Source organism: Rhinolophus ferrumequinum, chromosome 11 (genome assembly GCF_004115265.2).
Source record: "Rhinolophus ferrumequinum isolate MPI-CBG mRhiFer1 chromosome 11, mRhiFer1_v1.p, whole genome shotgun sequence".
NCBI classification, from domain to species: domain Eukaryota; kingdom Metazoa; phylum Chordata; class Mammalia; order Chiroptera; family Rhinolophidae; genus Rhinolophus; species Rhinolophus ferrumequinum.
The window spans coordinates 49,239,244-49,260,548 of record NC_046294.1 but is presented as its reverse complement, the minus strand read 5'-3'; the positions used below and the strand labels follow the sequence as shown (position 1 = coordinate 49,260,548).

At 39.2% G+C, this 21,305-nt stretch overlaps 1 protein-coding gene across 1 annotated transcript in view; it reads right to left on the bottom strand.

Moving 5' to 3' along the window:
* The window catches only part of PPME1 (protein phosphatase methylesterase 1), a 57,064-nt gene that overhangs the window by 1,784 nt on the left and 33,975 nt on the right, over positions 1-21,305 (bottom strand). The window contains exons 6-13 of the mRNA XM_033120715.1: positions 19,381-19,535; positions 18,385-18,475; positions 14,019-14,084; positions 11,135-11,258; positions 6,359-6,488; positions 4,917-4,961; positions 1,443-1,507; positions 789-856 (exon numbers count right to left, since the gene is read on the bottom strand). Coding sequence (XP_032976606.1) covers positions 789-856; positions 1,443-1,507; positions 4,917-4,961; positions 6,359-6,488; positions 11,135-11,258; positions 14,019-14,084; positions 18,385-18,475; positions 19,381-19,535 — 744 coding nt within the window. The remainder of the gene's footprint in view (positions 1-788; positions 857-1,442; positions 1,508-4,916; positions 4,962-6,358; positions 6,489-11,134; positions 11,259-14,018; positions 14,085-18,384; positions 18,476-19,380; positions 19,536-21,305) is intronic.

The following is a 21,305-nucleotide window of genomic DNA, read 5'->3' as shown; positions in this document are numbered from 1 at the left end:
TCTAACGATCAGGGGCCTTCTGCAGCACAGACGCTAGTCCCCTGGGGTGGGGCCAACACCACGTGGTTTGGTTCACCATGCCTCTCTCTCTGCCTCCTCATCCTCAACAAAGAGGCCAACTGTCTCCCCCTAATCAGATGAACAGCACCCCAGGACGAGAGGCATCCTTTTTTCCTCTAGACCAGTGGTTCTCAACTGGGAGTGATTTTGCCTCCCTTGAGACATTTGGTAAAATCGAGAGACATTTTTGCTTGTCACAACTGTAAGTGTGTGGGGGTGCTGCCGGCTTCCAGTGCGCAGAGGCGAGGGCTGCTGTTAAACATCCTACAGCGCACAGGGCGGCTCCCACCACAAAGGATTACCCGCTCCGAATGTCAGTAGTGCTGAGGCTGAAACCCCTACTCTGGATTTCTACATGGCCTCCACGGCAGCCCAGCCTTCCTCAGCAGCAGGGCAGGAGAAGGTGTATGGAAGTTCTCTAAGAGCCTGGAAATGGACTGATTCCCATTTCAGCCCTCAGAGAAGGGCCATTCTGGAAGTGCACACTGCAGTGGGGAGCTGAGGGACAAAGCGCAATTTAGTCTCAGCTCAGCAACACCCACTAGACCAGAGCACACAGAAACAACCAGCGATGGTGCTGTAGAAACACACACGCTGGGATCTGTGTTGAGGAGGAAAAGGGAAGGTATGGTGACCCAAAACAGGCAGGAAGAAGGCAGACATATTTACCACCTTGCAATATCTTTTTGTTGGAGTTGGCCAGCAGTACTGGGCTTGTGCTTTCTTACCACTGGAATCCACCGACGGGCTCTGCAAACCTGTGCCGGATGAGGAAAGTGGCAACAGCTTCAGCTACCTGGAAAAGGGAGAGATATTACAGGCCATATGCAGGTTAGCAGTGGGGGTCATGTGGTCTTCTGTTGGAAGGTTAGGCTCTTAGAGGACTCAAGTCTCTTAAAGGTCTTTGGGACTTTGAAATCAAAAGGACCCGGGTCCTCGCAGGGCTAGGAGCCTCTTTCCTATCATCCCTGCCAAGGAGAACTACTGAGAAGTCAAGGAATGACGTGAAGGCTTATTTATTCCCTGAGAGTTACAAAGTACCTTTTTCCTACAGGGGGAACACATATTAATTCTTCTTACTGTAGTTTAGGAGCAGTTTCTACCCCAATTATCCCTTTTTCCATCTGGCTTTTGGGGGTAATGGAGAAGTAGAGCTTAAGATCTTCATGTAGGGCCTTGGGATGAAGTAGCCGTGAGCTCCTCAGCCCACACAGAAAGCCCAGAACACAGGCAGCTGCCAGGGAGGAGTCTGGGGGCTGGCGGAGCGGCACCGGTGCAGGCCCCACAGGCTGACTCACAGGCTTGCTCTACCTCCTGTGAGCCCCAAGGTCACTTACTCTCACAGTTGTCCTCAAAACGCAGTCATCCAGCCCGGAACTCACCTTGTCTGGGGCATCCTCATGGACTGCGTGACCACACTGGGGTAGGACCTGCATCTGGAACTTCCCTGCAGAGGAAACAAACCCAGGTAACCTCAGGGACTAAAACAGCCCTCTCCTTACCATCTCTGCAGTTGCACAGGACACTCTAGAAACCCCTTCTTGCCTCCCCCAATACTCCGGACCCAGTTACCAACCGTTTGAGGAGGGCAGTAATACTTGTAATTGTAACCTTTGGGCAAATCATTTCTCCTTCACTTTTTTCTTCTGCAACTACTTAGCATGCATTTACTTTAGGCCAGACACATGGGAAAAAATAGTTCCAGTGTTCAGGGGATTACAGTCTAGTGGGGGAGCAAAACACAAGAACGAACATTCTAATGCAGCATGTAGTTCTTTGATTAAACTGAGCACATGAAAACTGGAAGAACATAGGAAAGGGGGCTTCACCATCAAATAGGGACCCAGGGAGGCTTCCCATGCAGAAAGAACAGCCTACACAAAGGGAAGGAGATGAAATGCTTGTCCCTGGAAATAAAAAGTTTGGCATGGTGCTTTTGAGAGTTAATAATGAAGCTGAAGAGGTACGCAGGGACCATACCATTAAGGGTTCTGTAAACTACGTTAAGGATTTTGAAATTTATGATGACAGTAATAAGTTACCACGTGAGTACTTAACTATGCGCCAGACACTGTGCTAAGCACTTTCTCATACTGTCTGTGGAACACTGCAAGCTCACAACTAACGTGATAGCTATTAAGAGTGAACCATCATGATGACTGATAAAGCAAAATCTATAAACAGACTAAACGATCTGGGACCCCGACCTCCCACAGGTAGAGAGCAGACTCTCAGCGCCTCAGTGTCTCCACTTACAAATCAAGGGATAAGCTCTGAAAGTCCTTTCTGATCGTGTTCTGTGATTCTTACTCCAGTTACACAGTGTTTTGAAATTTTTTTCAAAATACTCTTCTACCCATTTTTTATGTTGATTCTCAAATCTACCCTATAAAATTAAGCAGGACAAATACGGAAACTCTTTTTTTAGATGAAACCGAGGCCATGATTAGTGAAGTGATTTGCCCAAAGTGGCTTAATTAGTAGAGGAACTAAGACCATTCCATTCAGTAAGGTCCCGCTTATGCCCCTCTTCTTGCTGTAAGTTGCCCAGGGTGTTCCAGCCTATTCCCCTCTTCCTTGGATCTCCTAATGTTCCAAACACACAGCAGCTTATGCCCCTCTTGGTTTGTAAGCTTATATTTTATATGCCAGGACTGTGTCATTTTTCTAAGAACAGGGGCTAGTATCATTACTTGCTCTATATCCCTAATAGGGCTAGACACTGAGCAAGTGCTTGCTGAGTCTTGGATGAATCAGTAATTGAGAGAACGACCAGATAAAACTTACCATTCCAACCACCCCAGGCTTAATGACTAGGACGCATTTTTCATTCCTCTTTAGGAGAATGGGTATAAGGAATCAAGGAGAACTCACACATACTAACAACACTAAGTCCAGTACACATAAAATAATGTGATCATGGGTGAGCCTCACAATTACTCTAAGAGGTGGGCATATTTCCAAACCCTTAAGTTCAGAGGGTTTGAACCTTACAGATGAGGAACCTTAAGTTCAGAGAATGTAAAGTATTAATAGTCACCCAAGTTGCACAACGAATGAGTGTTGGGTTTCCAGGATTCTATACCTAATTCAGCTGGTTTAAACACAATGCTGGGAAGGTTGTGGCTAGGAACCTATTGCCGACTTAGCCATTTCCCTTTTTTTTATGGGCTGTCCCTCATCCCAGCCATTTACTCTCTATACTCATGGGATGCTTTGAAAGAGAACGTGGTCTTGGCATACTCTTCACGGGGGAAATAGGAGGGCATCTAATGAAGAATCGTGAGTGCTTTCTGGACATAATGAAGTTACCATCTGTCAGACTCTTACTTCACCCATTCAAACTTCACACAATTGTATTGAGATATATCATCTCCGTTTTATAGATGAAAAAACTGAGGATTAAAGAAGTCAGCCATTCACTCAGGCCACAAAACCAGTAACAGTGATTTAAACCCAGGCCTATCTAATTTCCAGGCTGGCGATCAACACTGGTTCCAAATGCTATTCCAGTCCAGATTAACTACTTTCAGGTAGTATTAGGGGCCATGTTTCATTCTTCTCTCTGCCCAGCATCAAGCATAGGTCTTACACAGAAAGAGTGCTTCGGAAAGGTTTGCTTAAACTGAATTTCAGGAAAGTTGTCTAAGCTCAGAGTTACCAACAACAGTGCCGTGAAAGTCACACAGTCCTAGCACCTGGTCCTGCTCCAGGCCTCAGGACACTGTAGTTGGAGGAAGGGAACGGTACAACAGCCTGGGGCCAGAGTCTGACAAATCATCCAGGAGCCTTTGAACAACTGCTGGGTGGGAATATAGCCGCTTTCTCTGTGGAGAGCTTGAGGACAGCTAAAACAACAGTTTGAGGGGCCCACGAAATATCCAAGTGGAGACGTCCCGCAGGTTTGATACATGGGCCAGGTCTGGAGCTCAGGAGAGAGGTATGAGCTGGACGTTTAGCTTTGTGATTTACCAGGGTATAAATAGAAGTCATTTGATTGCCCAGAGAGAGTAAGTAGAAAAGAAGGAAGGTCAACAACAGTACCTTAAGCCTGAAATGTTGGCCTTGAAGTTGGCACCTCTTCTTCCCATAACTCAAAAGTTGCCACTGCCAACTGACTTCACTTATACCGAGACTTTTGTCCATAACAAAGCAAGAACCTCCATAAAACTGGTCCCACTGCCTCTACTGTCATCTGGCCAACACACCTGGACCTAAGCACATGTCACTTTCCTGCTCATTGTGCCTCTCAGAGCTAAGGCTGCCATCAATTTTCTCATGTTATAGACTGAGAAAACTAAAGCTAAGGCAGGTCAAGTAACTTGCCCAGTGTCAAAAAATTAGTAGGAAAGAAGCAGTAGTCAAATCTGGTCTAAACCTCAGAGCCCTTGCTTTTACTGCCTCACCGCGCTGTCTCCTAAACAGAGTTTACACTTTTTTGTATCTAGATTATCTTGGACCTTTCCTTTTCCTAAGACATCAAACAATAAAAACACTGATCAGTATTCAGAATATCTCCTTTCACAATATTATATACACATAGAGTACTTCATAGTTTCTAATGCTCTTTTCAAAGACATTGCCTCATTTTAGTCCTTACAACTCTGAGACATAGATGGTAGTATAATTCACATTTCTAGAAGGGGAAAAAACATCAAAGCTCAGAAAAGGGAAATACTTGCCCATAATCATGTAGTGGGATCAGAAGCAGAGGTGGATGCCAAATTTGGGTCTAACTCTAGAGCGCATGCTTTCTCCATTGCACCTCATCATCTCAGAACATTAATTTCCACATGACTCTGTCCCTTTCTCTACCTTCAGAGAAGAACTAGGGACATAATTTCTTGATGTCTTACCTTGCATTTGGCCAATAGTCAGATCTTTATCCAATCTATCAACACCTAGAGCAAAATAAGAGAATCCATAAGCACCTTACTAGAAAAGGCCGTGTGAAATAGGTTTTGCTGTTCAAGTATGAAATAAAAATTGTTACAAAGCTGTAAACATGATGACATTCTTAATTCATGTTAATGGCAAACCTAACTCCCTGAAGGTATAGTCTCAACACATGAAGCTTTCCAGGCAATCACTTTACTCATTTAAACTGGTTTCTGAAAACAGGGTTTTTCTTTTTTAATTTCCATTATACTCAGAATATCCTTACACCACTCTAGGAGAAGGGCTTGGGCTTGACGAGGTACAGAGGCCAGGCGAGAATCAGGCCATCCATGTGGATGCTTATGTTTCTTTAGGTTTAGGGATTTGGTGTGGGGAGGAAAAAGGGCATAAGTGAGTGCGGATGGTACTTCACCTTGGAAGTCATTACCCATTTGGTGAGTATAACATATAACAAGGACATATTCAGATGACAATACACCCACACTGCTATGGACTGAATTGTGTCCCCCCTCAATTCATATATTGAAGACCTAATCTACGTCACCATAATTGGTGATATGGAAGTAACTAAGGTTAAATGAGGAAGTAATTAGGGTTAAATGGGGTCATAAGGGTAGGGCCTTCATATGATAGGATTAGTGTCCTTATAAGAATAAACCAGAGGGCTGGCCCGGTTGCTCAGGGGGTTGGAGCTCTGTGCTCCTAACTCCAAAGGCTGCCGGTTCGATTCCCACATGAGCCAGTGGGCTCTCAACCACAAGGCTGCCGGTTCAACTCCTCGAGTCCCGCAAGGGATGGTGGGCTCTGTCCCCTGCAACTAAGATTGAACACGGCACCTTGAGCTGAGCTGCCGCTGAGCTCCCAGATGGCTCAGTTGGTTGGAGCGCATCCTCTCAACCACAAGGTTGCCGGTTCGACTCCCGCAAAGGACGGTGGGCAGCGGCCCTTGTAACTAGCAACAGCAACTGGACCTGGAACTGAGCTGCGCCCTCCACAACTAAGACTGAAAGGACAACAACTTGAAGCTGAACGGCACCCTCCACAACTAAGATTGAAAGGACAACAACTTGACTTGGAAAAAAGTCCTGGAAGTATACAGTGTTCCCCAATAAAATCCTGTTCCCCTTCCCCAATAAAATCTTTAAAAAAAAAAAAAAAAAAAGAATAAACCAGAGAACTTGCTCTTGCTCTCTCTCTGCCATGTAAGGACACAGTGAGAAGGAGGTTGTTTGCAAGCCAGTAAGAAAGCTCTCACCAGAACTCGACCATGCTGGTACCCTGATCTCAGACTTTCAGCCTCCAGAACTGTGAGAAAATAAATGTGTTGTTTAAGCCACCCAGTCTATGGTATTTTGTTATGGTAGCCCGAGCTTACTAATGCATGCATATACAAACTTACCAGCCAAGAGCAGCAACTTAGGAATAGGACAACTAAGAAAGAGATTGGATAAGCCTCGGAACCATCCGTCCCAGTACTTTTCTGTTTTTGCCAGTTCAATTCTCCAAGTGTATGGATGGTCTTTCTTGGTCTGGAGGAATAAGAGCAAGTTCTGAGTCTCTGAGTGCAACCCCTGGAGGAACAGGATAAAAACTAGGTCCCTACGGAAAGGAAAGGGAAGGAAACTAGCACTTATCAGGGGCCTACTATGTTCCAGACATTTTAATATACATTTAATCTTTATAACAGCATTGTAATACAATAGTGTTATTTCCATGTTTAGATAATTAGAAGTTTACTTTTACTTCTATTAGTTTCAGCAAACTTAGGAGATTTTCTTAAGATCACAAAGCAAGTAAATGGTAGAGCCAAGACTGAGTTTTTTTATGCCCAGTTGGCAAAAAGAACACACCATCAAAAGGGTAATTACAAAAACCACACTGCAGTATGAAAAAAATGCTTAAAATATTAAGTGAAAGAAGCAGAGTACAACATGTCACCTAAGTTAGGATTAATACTGGGAAAATGCAGTATATGTTGGGAAAGAACTGGAAGGGAAAACTGAAAATACAATGATTTGTTGGTAGAGATTTTTTTTCCCTGTATTCTGATTTATGATAATGATATAACGTTCCTACAATAGTAATTTTAAAAAGGGAATCTGACACAAATATGACAAAAATGTCAACATCTGTTAAGCCTCAATATAAAATAGATGGGTGGGCAAGTACACAATCATCAAATGCAAACTGAACAAATAAATGATTCTCTATATTTTTCTGAATCATTGAAGATTTGAAATATTATAACTGAGAAAAATAATTGGGATACCGCATCAACCACAATATGAAAATCTAGAAATGAACACCAGACAGCAACATATTGTGTTCAAGATCACTGGATGGTTAAGATGTCCACACTACCTAAGCAATGTGCAAATTCAACACAATCCCTAACAAAATCCCAATGGCATTTTTTTTAAAACTAGAAAAAGTCATCTTAAAAGTATACGGAATTTCAAGGGACCCTGAACAGCCAAAACAATTTTGAAAAAGAAAAAAAATGGAAGGACTTACATTCTCTGATTTCAAAACATATTTGCAAAGCTACAGTAATCAAAATAGCATAGTACTGGTATAAAGACAGACAAATATACCAATGGAATAAACTAGAGAGCCCAGAAATAAACCCTCATGTATATGGTCAAAAGATCTTTGATAAGGATGCCAAGACCATTCAATGGAGAAAGGACAGTCTTTTCAACAAATGGTGCTGGGATAACTGACTATCCACATAAATGAAGTTACATCCCCAACTTCGTACCATACACAAAAATGAACTCAAAATGGATCACAGACCTAACTGTATGAGTTAAAACTAGAAAACTCTTAGAAGAAAATATAGCCATAAATCTTCGTGAGCCTGGGCAAGGCAAAGACTTCTTAGATATGACACCAAAAGCACAAGCAACAAAATGAAAACTAGATAAGTTGAATTTCATCAAAATCAAACTTTTGCACTTCTAAGAATACCATCAAGAATGTGAAAAGAGGAGCATTTTCTCAATTCATTGAGATTTTGCTTCCCGGCAATTGTCATCAGTTTGGCTCAAATAAACTCGTGTAAGTTTTCTCTTAAAAAAAAAAAAAAAAAGAGAATGTGAAAAGACAAGCCACAGAACAGGAGAAAATATTTGCAAATCTGGGACTTGTATCTAGACTATATAAAGAACACTTACAACTCAATAATAAAAAGACAAATAACCCTATTTAAAAATGGGCAAAGGATCTGAATAGACATTTCTATGAATGTCTTCAGAGAAGATACACAAATGTCCAATAAGCACACGAAAAGATGCTCAATATTATATTACTAGTCATCAAAAAAACATAAATCAAAACCACAATGAGATACCACTTCGTACACACTAGGATGGCTATAATCAAGAAGAGAAACAATAACAAGTGCTGACAAGGACATAGAAAAACCTGATTCCTCATACACTGCTGCTGGGAATGGAAAACAGTGTCGGCACTTTGGATAACAGTCTGGTTTGACTGTTCTTCAAATGATTAAACATTGCGTTACCTACCATCCATCAATTCCACTCATAGGTGTATACTCAAGAGAAATAAAACTCTATGTCCACACAAAATTTGTACACAAATGTTTGTACTAGCATTATTCATACTAGGCAAAAAGTGGGAACAACCCAAATGTCCACTGACTGACGAGTGGATAAAAAGATGTGGTCTATCCATACAATGGAATGTTATTTATCCATAAATAGGAATAAAGTACTCATACATACCACAACATGGTTGAACTTTGAAAATATTATGCTAAGGTGAAAGAAGCTAGTCACGAAAAACCACATATTCCTATTATATAATTCCATTTATATTACATATCCAGATTAGGCAAATCTATAAAGACAGAAAGTGTGATTGCCTAGGCATGGGGTTGGGGAAAAATGTGAAAGTGACTGAAAATAGGTATGACATTTTGTTTTTAAAGTGATGCAAATGTTCTAAAATTGGATTGTTGTGATGGCTGCACTACTCTGTGACTATACTAAAAACCACTGACTTGTATACTTTGGGTGAGTTATCTCTCAATAAAGTAGTTTTAAAGAGACATTTATGCATAAAGGAATACCTTCTGGACAACTGAAATTTATTCCTTTAAGGACCGAAACTTAAATGTTTTCCCTTTCTTGTCTGTATTTTAACCATTTTGTATCAGATTTGCCTCCCCCCCCATTCTCATTAAATGTATATCTTACAGAGCGGAATGGATGTAACTGACCTCTTATGTATGTCTCAGGATCATTTCAAATACCACTTTTTATATTGTGCTGTAACAGAGATGCCCCTGATGGCTAATGGGACCTAAATGACCACTGGATATCAAGCTTTAGAAGTTGCAGCTGGTTTTTTTGTTGTTGTTAAATTTAATTTGTATTATTAACATTTTCTCCACCATTTTATTTAATAAATTAATTGCTCTATTTATTTTTCTTTATTGAGATATAATTGACACATAACAATATATAGGTTTAAGGTGTACATGTTGATATGATACATTTATATATTGCAGTATGATTACCACCATAGCTTAGCTAACACCTCTACTGTGTCACATAATTATAATTTATTTTTTGTGGTGGAAACAATTAAGTTTTAGTCTCAGCATCTTCAAAGTTTATAGTACAGTATTGTTACCTATAATTACTATGCTGTGTATTACATCTCCAAGACTTATTTACCTACTAGTTGCAAGTTGTGACTGTTGTTTGGAGCTTCTTTGTACCCCTCCTCAAGTGTAGACTTTTTAACTATATTCCTTATTGCTTGATGTGCCTTAGTTTGTCCTCCTAACAAAACTGCTGGAGCTTATATAACTTCATATAATTGGGCTTATAAAAAATTGCAAAGAAAAAAACGAGTTAGAATTAAAAATCAGAGTATATGGATGTGTTTTAGAGTGAACATTTATGTGTGACCAAAGGCATGTATCTGTACCTGAGTTGTAAAACAGCGATTATATCTACAATGCAGAAAACTAAAATGAGAAGTAGAGATGATAAACGTGAAACACTCAATATAGTTCCTAGCACATAACAGGTAAAACATAACTGATATTTGTATCAGAGTCTCAGATATACTAAATACTCCTTGATTATCTGGGGCAAGTCTCCTCATCTCTGATTCTCAGTTTCTACACTGTTCACATGGGAGAAAAGACTTCCCCTCACCTTCCAGAGTGCTGGGACGGCAAATTGATCAGGCATTGTTTATATTTTTGTAAACTCCAAAGATGTACAAAGTATTATTCACCGATCTTAAGGATGACAAGAAGATCCTCATTAAATTAAAAATAGTTTAAAAAAATGTACTCTCCTTCTTGCTAACAGTAGCTTCGCCAAATGCAAAGGAATATGTGGTATACACCAAGTTCATTACCTGCCATTTGTTAAATGTTTATAATCCAACCCAGAAAGTCTGCTGGTCATGCTCACTAATCATTTCCAAGAAAAAGGCAGCCCTTTCCACTACTGTCCTCAAATCAATTGTTCAGCAAGTATTCACAGAACACTTTCTATGCACACAACCCTGAGCTAAATGCTGAGGGAAATTCATATAGAACATCAGATTCTACCTTCAAAATACACAGGTTATTTTTGTTGAGAGAGAATTCTTGGGCAATTAGAAGACATTGAATCTGCATGCTAGGGATAATTACTAGGAGATCATAGTATCTTTGAATGTGGCTTACAAAAGTAAGTTCTATGAGTTAGCAATAACTTCAAAAAACAAGTGCTAAGTTGTATTATACAGACTCTCAGTGCTGGAGAGGGACTGATATAAACTCAGGTCAGAAAGCTTCCCAAGGAGATACACCTTGAAAGATGGGTAAAATCTTGATGGACTAAGCAAAGACTGGTATGAAATGGAATTTTCCTCATGAGATGAACCACAGGAACAGAAATACAGAGGCAAGAAAGAGCCTGATAAGAGAGCAGTCTATTTAAGAGTAGGGTATATACTGGAATTTTTATGTTCCAATCTGTCAGTGTTATCAACAAGTGCTTTACATCTTTTAGTTAATCTAAGCATCTTTGCTCCCTAAAATATCTAATGGTAGACAAGAAGAACGTCACCTCCCCTTCCCCATCTCCACACTCTGAACCGTTCGCTCCCCCAACCTTCCAAGAATGGGCAGGCTTTTACCCACCTCCAAGTCATCTTCCTTTTTCCTCTTGTGTACTGACTCACTTCCTTCTTCATCTTCTTCTTCTTCCTCTATGATTCCTTCCACTATAGATTTTGAGCCTTCTGGACTTGTAATTCCTTCACACCTAGGTTTTGTTTTTTTTAAAAAAAAGTGTTATCACACACCTCTATTCCATACACAAATATCTCAAAAATTCTGATACTTATAGCCTTTAATAATCAAATGTTAGTTAAAACTTAACAATTCTCCTGGGAAGATGTGGAAAATGTGCATTTTCAAATGTACAAAAGTAGACCAGGGCTGTGGAAGATCATGGCCCAATATATGACTATACTCCAAGAGATGGTTTCCGGTTCTTGCACAGATACGGACCCACAGAAAGGAGTAACCATTTCCTGAGGCATGGTGACAAGAGTTTTACTGGCATTATCTTATCTAATCCTCGTAACAATCCTATAAAGTAGCCCTTAAGAGTTAAAAAGCTGGTCCAGGATCACCTAACCCATGATTAGGTGAGGCTGGGAGGCAAATCCAGGCCCAATTAACTCCGAAGTATGGTGCTTTTTTCTACTGTACCCTGCTTATAGCAGAACAAGGCTCAAACAGAATGGTAAAAGCCCCTCACTTTTTAATTAGCCGAGAGAAACTGGCAGTTTACTATAACCATGCCAGCTGAACCTTGGAGATTAGAACATCTGAGCCAGCCAATTATTGTTGATTTTCCTCTAAAAAACAGTATCTCTTTATTATTTAATTAGGTAGAAAAATGATTATTATATCAACAGCTGGTACCGTAATTTCTTTTAGAGAGAATTTACTGGAAAAAATACACTGACAAATGGTAAAAGTAAAAATCCCAAGGGCCTGGGTAGCAGTTAATACCAAGGTCTGCTCTGCATGGTAGAGAAGAATTTGTTATTTTGCCCTTGAAAGGGAGAGAAAAAAGGGAGAAGAGGAGAGAGAACAAGCAAGATAAAAAGAGACTAGGATAAATTGATGGTCAGTGAACTTCAGTGGTGGATTTTTACGAATGATAACGTCTCCTTCACCAAACCTTCAGAGAAGTGTATGTTCATAAATGTTTTGTTAAGTGGAGATTTTCTATGGAACTTGAGGTACCAAGTTCCACATCTAGACTGAAGAACCAAAACAAAGAAACAACATGTGCTTCGGGTTTCCACAGCTAGGACCTGGGAGTTCAATAGAATTTCACCTAGATCAAGAAGGGCAGGAAGGTTCCAGCTCACATCTATGTGACAGTTAAAACACACATACTCTTACATACACAGGTTTACATATTAAGAGAAAACAACACTTAAGTTTCAAATTAAATAAAATTTAAAATTCACTGAATTACCTGCACATAAGCCACGTAACTTCCTTATAAAATGCTTTACCACTGTTTAGACAAGTCAGATCTCAAAATATTTAGGCATTGAAAAAGTGGGCAGTTTCACAGTTTATTCAAAGCCTCTGCATTGTGTCTGCCAGCCATTACTACTTAGATAACCCTTTTAGGCATAAAATCCATAATATAGGCCTTGGAGTCAAATACATAGAAGTTTGAATCTGAGCTCTGTCATTCACTAGCTGTGTGATCCTGAGAAAATCACTTTACCTTTCTGAACTTCTACATCTTCACCTATAAAACAACACTTATCTTAAAGAGGTAAGGATTAAATGAGATAGTGCAAATGAATTAATGAATCCAAGGAATGATTATCAATGACTAGTAACATTCAAAAAAAGAGACAAGCAGACATTAAGTGCTTCCTGATGACATTAAACAATATTACCTATTCCTAAAAAAACACTTAAATAACCAAAAATAACAACAAACCAACCTGAACTTGATCATATCTGTAGATCTAACTAACAATTTACAGACAATACAGGGAACAAAGGAACATGTTAAATTACATCTTGAGAAATCAATCAGTAAATCCAGATCGTGGGAAATTCTACAGGGCAAACAACCAGGTTTCCTCAACACGTAAACTGCAAGGACAAAAATGAGACAGAGAGAAGTGGACCCTATAGAGAGCATACTGAAATCTTACAGAGGAAACTGTGTTTGTCTGGAATTGGTTTCAAAACATTGTCCTCAGGGGAAACAAATAGGGACACAGATGAAACAAGACTGGCCATGAGTTGAAAATGGGCAATGAGCACACTGGGGTTCATTGTATTATTCTACTTTTATATGTTTGAAAATTTTCTATAATACAAGGTTGTAAAAAAATGAGATAGTGTATATAAAATACCCTGCACAGTGCTTGGCAAGGAGGAGACATTCAATGATGTCATTGTCATTTTCATCAATTCTTGTGCTCCCTATATGTTCCATTAAGGCAACATTTTCTCAATTCACCTAAAGTTTATTTTGTGACTACATAGCAATCTAGGACTCATGTAACCCTATCCAGGAAGATCAGCTGGGCTAAATAATCTTAGCTCATCCTTAGAATCTGGCTTTTGCTCAGGCTATGCTAACATTTTTATCCCATAATTTCTTCACAATCAGCTTTGGCCTAGAAGAAGACTGTTACCAGAATGACACCATACTGTCAGCACTAGGGTGGACACTTAATTTTTAATGTCCATTCTCTGGGATTCTGGGATTCTTCACTTTTAACACTCAAAGTTGTGCTAATAAACTAATACAGTATTATACAGAAGACACTATTTGGTCTTGGGATTTCCTCAAAAAAAAGAAAAAAAAAATCTGTACAACTAGCCCACATGAGCTCACTTATAAAAATTATCTAAAATAATGAAGGCATTCACAAGGATGGTAGGGTAGGTATGTGACAAAAAAGCAATCTGTAAGTCCTTCACCATGTTTCAGTCTCTAACCAGCCCAACAGGGAAAGATAAGACCTACTGTTTGACTTGGCCAACCATTGAGACACGGGCAGACTCCAAATTTCGAATTTGGCCACTCTTCACACTAGAAAAAAAAAGTGAGAAGGGAGAGAGGGGGTTATTCAACACCCACCTTATCGTGTCACTAGGGTCAAATGAATAATTCTGCAGATTCTGTGGGACTTCTTAAAAATTATGGTTACCAAGGTAGCTTATGTAGAGATTACCACTCCTTCCCACTTGGTGATTATGGCTATGTATAACCCAAGTAGTAAAAATTAAGTAAAGACATTGAAGTCATTTCAGTTCTGCAAATATTTACCAAGGATACTATGTGTCAGGCCTGTGCTCAAGAAGTACAAAATTCAGTGGGGAGAAAGGAACACAAACAGATAATTTTAATAGGGGGAGTGGACAGAATAGGATAGGCAGGCAGGGGCTAGCTCCTAGAGGTCCTTGCATGCCATGATACAGCGCTTAGGAGCTTAGACTCCACCATAATAGATTAGTTTTCCCAGAATTGTCCACCTAAGTATGCCTAAGCGCCAAGCAAAATGACTGCATGTTCCGGGGGGAACTGGAAACACCACCTGAACCAGGCCTCCAGAACACATTTCTTTAAATCTCATATTTTAGCTTAAAAAAATCATATAAAAATTTAAAGTGTACACCGCTTAGATAATTATCATATTTATTTTAATGATAAACAGAAGTAAATGGAACTACTACTTCATTTTTCTACCACCAATTGAATCTACAGTATCTACAAATCCACCAGTATTCATGATCATATATTCTGCCCTGACAACTTTAGTTTCATGTATGAATTATCTCTGTTCCTGTTCAAGGGCAACCTTGGTCACTGACTCCCATCCCCTTTTGCTTATGAGGACTTTGTTTCCTTTAGTTATCCTGTCTCTCTCCTATGTCGTCATTTTTGTTTCTCTAGTGGATATTATAAAACGTCCTTTAAAAACATTCTCTAGCCTTTGAAAACATTCTTAACCCCACATTCACTAGTAGATACCGCCCCACTTCTGTTCTCCTATACAACAAAACTTTGCAAAAAAGTTCTTACTTGCTTTCTCTACTTGGTCACCTTCCATCCTTTCCTCAACTAATATCCCCATCTTATAACAGGTTTTTATGTCCCACTCATTTTCTGAGATTTCCTTTGCAAGGTCACCTCCATCATGCCAATTCTAATGGTCACTTCTTAGCCCTCACCTTCGGTGATCTCTCAGCATTATTTGACACAGATGCTCTGTCCCTCCTAGAAACACTTGCTATACTCGACTGGCTTTCCTCCTATCTCACCAACTGCCTTTTCAGTTTCCTTTGTTGGAGCTTCCTCTTCTTCCCAAGCTCTAAATATTGTGTAGTATCCCAAGGCTCAGTTCCTGGATCTTTTTTCTATCAACATCAAATCCCTATGTGAGTGCATTCAATCTTCTGGCTTTAAATATTATCTATGCAATCATTACACTTCAATTTATCTCTAGCTAAACCTCTTCTAATTACAGACGGTCCCTGACCTATGAGAGTTCGACTTACCATTCTTCAACTTTACAATGGTGTGAAAGCAATGCATTCAATAGAAACCATACTTCAAACTTTGAGTGTTGATCTTTTTCCAGATTAGCAATATGCAGTATTATACTCTCTTGTGGTGCTGGGCAGCAGAGCTAGACGCAGCTCCCACTCAGCCACACAATCACGGGGTAAACAACTGATACTCTACAGTGTGTTTATTGTGTTAGATGATTTTTGCCCAACTGTAAACTAACGTAAGTGCTCTGAGCATGTATAAAGCAGGCCAGGCTAAGCTATGATGTTCGGTAGCTTAGGTGTATTAAATGCATTTTCAACTTACGGTATTTTCAATTTACAATGGGCTTATCGTGATGTAATCCCATCTAAGTTGAGGAGCATCTATAGTATATACAAGTGCCTACTTAACATTTTCACTTAGATGTATAGAAAACAAGCTCTTCAACTTATCCAAATTAAAATCCTGATTCCCTACCCCTTACCTGCTCTCAAATCTACGTCTCTCTACCATCCACCCAAATGGGCCAGAACCCTAGAAGTCACCCCTGAGTGCTGCCCCCTTCCCAACATCCCAGCCACACGCAGTCCTGTCAGCTCTTCACAATACACTCCACTTGACCATATGACTTCCCGTGTTGCCGTCCTAGTCTATGATTACCATCGTTACTCTCCTGTACTGTAACTGTCTCCTAAGCAATTTCCCACTTCCATTATCACCCCCACTCCCATCATCACCCCCACTCTCCACTCTTTTCCCTATTCTGTTTTCCTCAGTGCAGCCAGAGCGCTGGAACCAAGATGTAAATCCATCTGCTCGATTTCAAAGTCTGGGCTCCTAATGACTGTACCCTACTGCCTCTCATTAGGATGAGTAAGAGAACAAAAGCAGGAATTCACTTTATATCTTTACTGAATTAAATAGGTTGGCCTTGTATTTCAACATGCTTTTTTTTTTTTTTTTTGAAATCTGGAACAGCCAAAATGGTCAGGAGTCATAAACTTGATCAGATATCCAGCAGAGTACAAAACAAAATTACCAAATACTTTCATAGTATTCTTTCTGAGTCTCAGGCTCAGAAAGTGGGTTTGAAAATTAGTGGCTCTCAGAGAACCCAGAACATTTTAAGACTCAACAAACAGTACCCTTCTCCTATCCTACAACCACCACTGGAATCAAGACTCTGTCTCCTTTAGGAGAAGGTCCACCGTGACCCCCCAGGCTGGATTGGGTACCTGTCTTCTGTAGCTCCTGTGCTTTATGTATTTACTTGTTGGCATCCCCAGCATTTTGATGAGAACTAAGCCTGATTCATCCCCAGTTCTTAAATCAAGTACTGACACATCTTACGTACTTAAAAAAAAATGTTTACTGAATAAACTTAAAAAGTTATTTGGAATAATTTTCTCACTGGTTGTTACGGAGGAAATAGGCAGGGTACATGAGCTACATGTTGAGCTGGCAGCAAGATGGGAAGAGAGGTCTTTGGTGCTTCTGAGAGAACAGTAGCATGAACACTGGGAGGTAGAAGTGACATCCGCAAACACACACATCATTCTGGCAAGCTATATCTGGCATGAGACCCTCTGTCCTAACTCCCGTAGGGTATGTTTATCAGGTCCTTAATTTCCATTTGATACCTCTGATTCAGTTAATAGTCAAGTTCTGCCTGCCAGGGTAGCCAGCAGTATGCTATATGCTGTATGAGTACAAAAGAAACAGAATAGCTTCTGCCCTCATGATGTCGGAAGGGAGTTTAAACAAAAATGAAAATAAGCATATCCCTTAAGGGGGGATTATAAGACTTAAGGGCTAACCAGTACAGCATAATACAGACTTAAAGGTCTCGAAAAATTTTACTGAGACAGTGATCTGCATCATTTGGAGGAGTTAGAGAAAGGTTCTGGAGAAGGTATTGGAGATAGATTTTGAAGAATAGGTAGGAAGACTGGATACTGAGAATGTTTTATCCCAAGACTGATCCCCTTGGGGAAGGGGCAGTGTTTTACTTATCTCTGAGTCTTCACCCTTTAGCACAAAGTAAGTATTTAATAAATATTTAATGAAATAATTAATTGAATTAATGAATAAATTAATGACTAGACAGCCTTTACTTAAGTGGAAGCCATAAACAAGTCTGTCAGTGATTTTTATGAAAACTATTTACCGAAAGGGTTTCTACTTACCCGAAACCCAAATAAAAACTGAGAAAGGAACATACACCCATCTTCTGCTTCTCCATCATTTTCTCTAGAACACATAAAGTGAATCTAGAACCATGGAGCATAAGAGATGGAAGAGCCTTAGAATCTCATTTAGTACAAACTCTCACCTTAGAGATGGGAACCACTAGATAGCAGATGACTCAAAATTACTAAGATTCTAGGAGGTACTACCCGGTTTCCCTGAAAATAAGACCTAGCCAGACAATCAGCTCTAATGCGTCTTTTGGAGCAAAAATTAATATAAAAACCAGTAACATATTATATTATATTATATTATACCAGGTCTTATATTATAGTAAAATAAGACTGGGTCTTCTATTAATTTTTGCTCCAAAAGATGCATTAGAGCTGATTGTCCAGCTAGGTGTTATTTTCGGGGAAACACGGTATAGTGTATTAGAAAAAGAGTGTTTTTTGTACAACTGAGACAAGTCTAAAACATTTAAAATATTTTTTTAAAAATTCTGCTCTTTACATAAATGTTTCCACCCAGGATGCTACAATAAAGCTAAGGCATGTGATTATTCCCTTGAACTTGGTTCTTGAGCTGATGAAAAAAGAAATCTACAATCTAACATTTAAAATATAGACAATATATATTTGTGGGTTACCTCCACTCAATGGCATTCTCCAGAGACTTGAAGGTTTTAGGACGACCACGTAAGAAATTCTGCATGCTATTAAGAGCATCCATGGCTGTACCTAGGTATTAAACAAAAACTTTATATATTCTGAGCATTTACACTTACTAGGTCAACCATATACATCTGCCCTCAATGAAAGTAGAATTCAGTGATGCTTGGGGAAAAAAAGATGCAGTTTTAAGAAAATTCAGTACATCAAGACTGATGTCATAGCCAGGTTTCAAGACGGCCTCCAGTGATTTTTGCCTCGTGGTATTCACCCTTTCGTGTAGTCCCCCCACAATGAATGGGGCTGACTTGTATAAGCAACAGTATGACTTCTGAGACTGAGTCATAAAAGACATAGCAACTTATTTTTTAATGTTAAATAAAATTATGGGGCATACATACAATTAAAATATATGCAGCCATAAAGATGTTTATGAAAAATTTCTGATGACTCAGAGAATGATTACATAATGTGGAGTGCAGGTGAAATGAGTGAAAGTATCGAAAGGTACAAACTCCCAGTTATAAAATAAAGTCCTAGGGATGTAATGTGCAGCTTGCTGACTATAGTTAATTATACTATATTATATATTTGAAAGTTGTTAAAGAGAGTGGATCTTAATATTCACTCTCATTTTGTGATGAGTGTGTTCTCATCACAAAAATAATTGTAACTATGTATGGTGATAGATATTAACTAGACTTATTGTGGTGACCATTTTGCAATATATACATATATCAAATCATTATATTTTACACCTGAAACTAATACAAAGTTATATATGCATTATATCTCAATTAAAAAAATACCTGGAGTGCTTATGCCACAAAATAACATGAAAGATAAAAAATACAGAGGGACATACTTCAGGATGAGTGAAATCAACAATACATTAAAACACAGTACCATTAACCGACCTTAGATGGCTCTTGTAAGGCAAACAGTTTGATTTGGTTAGCACTAAGAAAACTTACCTTCCACAACATCAATCATGCACAGACCTAAGAGGCTTGGCACCAGGTTGGATGATGCTGTGTGGACTGCAATAGCACCTCCCATGCTATGTCCAATCAGCATAATTGGAGGAGGGAGGTCCCCATACATGGCTTCAACCACATTGCCGACATCTCTGCAAAGAGAAGGAAAAAAAGCTGGGAATGCTCTCTGACAAACACTGTAAAAATAGTTTTCTTTCCAAACTTCTTCCTTTGGTCTGCACCTAACAGTCCTAGGATGATAAAGGTCTAGTAGGCCGTCTTGCAAACATACCTGTTAAAACTCCTAGCACGTCCCCAGTATCTAAACACATAGCCAGCCACACATCTAGCCAGCTCTTCTGATAAATGGCAGTTTAAGAACTAAGAACCCAAAATTTCTGGTTTTCCTTTCACTGTTCCACATATTTAGTACAATTACATAAACATATGCCTTTATATTAAACCTAAGCTTGAAAGTCTAGACAAATCATTTAACTGCTCTATGCCTCAGCTTCCCCATCTACAAAACAGGAAAACAACTTTATCAAGCATTATAATGCAGTGAAGTTTGGAGTCACGAGATGAATTACAGCTCCAGTTTATTTTTTACTATGTGGACTTGGATTAGTCATTTAAACTCTCAGAATGTCAACATCTATAAAATGAAGTTAAGAATATCATTTACTACTCTGGATTGCTGTGAGGTTTAACTGAGACATCGATGAATGTGAAAATACTTTGAAAAGAGTAAAGTGCTATACAAATGTTAATTATTATTTATAATTTGTCATGTAAAGTTGTTTGAAGTACAAACATAAATGTGAGTATAATGTTCTGAGAAACTAGATAGGTAATTTTTATTGGCTTCTATCCTAGTCTGTAAGTATGAGTGGATCTTTTTAACAAAGTCAGACCTTAAAGCTTTGAAAATGAGAACTGAAGTAGGAACTTTGGTTTTTATTTGCATATAGGCCTTCTTTGGTATAGCAATAGGTAAGTATGGTATGTTTCTAGAGACCACTGGCTCTGCTGTCTTTTTTTGGGAGTGGCTGAGTCAGTCAACCTCAAAAGACAGATTTGGCTTGCTGAGTGTCACTACATACCTCAAGCACTCACACAGTGTTAGCCAAATATAGCAGGTGTAGATGTAGAAACACAGCCTTTCAAATATTGTCTCCAAAGTATTCAGAATAGTGAATGCTATTATTTTTGCAGGAATTAATCTTAAAAACCTCATACAACAATTACAGATGTGATTAGGGTAGCTGCAGCACGTACAGATAATCTGAATGGGAGATAAGGAGGCCACCCAATTTTATAAGTGAAAACAAATAATGGTTTAATATTCCTTTGGAGTTAAATTTAAGGGTAAAATTTTTGGGTTAGTAACAAATATAATGAGTAAAATAAAAAGACGCTACAGCAGAGTACGTAAATCCAGGTCTCCTTAAAATACTAAGTTGGAGGAGTTCTATAGTATCTGCTTCATGCATAAGGTGGATAGGATCTGAAACAAACCAACTTAATATCGTGTCTCAGCTTAGGAAAGGTGTATTTCATCCAGGTAAAAGTTGGTTATGATCAATCACTTGATCATCTATCCTCTGGAGAAATGTATTCTTATTAAAGTTAATCAAAGTATTCAGTCATGAGGATTACTGTCTTATTTGAGACATGTCCTGAAATTCTAGAGAAATCAAATAAAGATGAAGCAGCAGGGATTAACTACAAGTCTCGTCTGTAAATTGATGTACCGCAACTTTGGTAGTTGCTTTTTAAGGGGATTCTGTCCTACTTATTAATACTAGGCTCATTTCCTGAGAAGCAGTATAGCATATCACAGACTTAACAGAAAAAGGAATAGCAGAATATCCTGAGCTCAAATCTTGGCTCGTCTACTTTCAGTGGCATTGCATCTTATG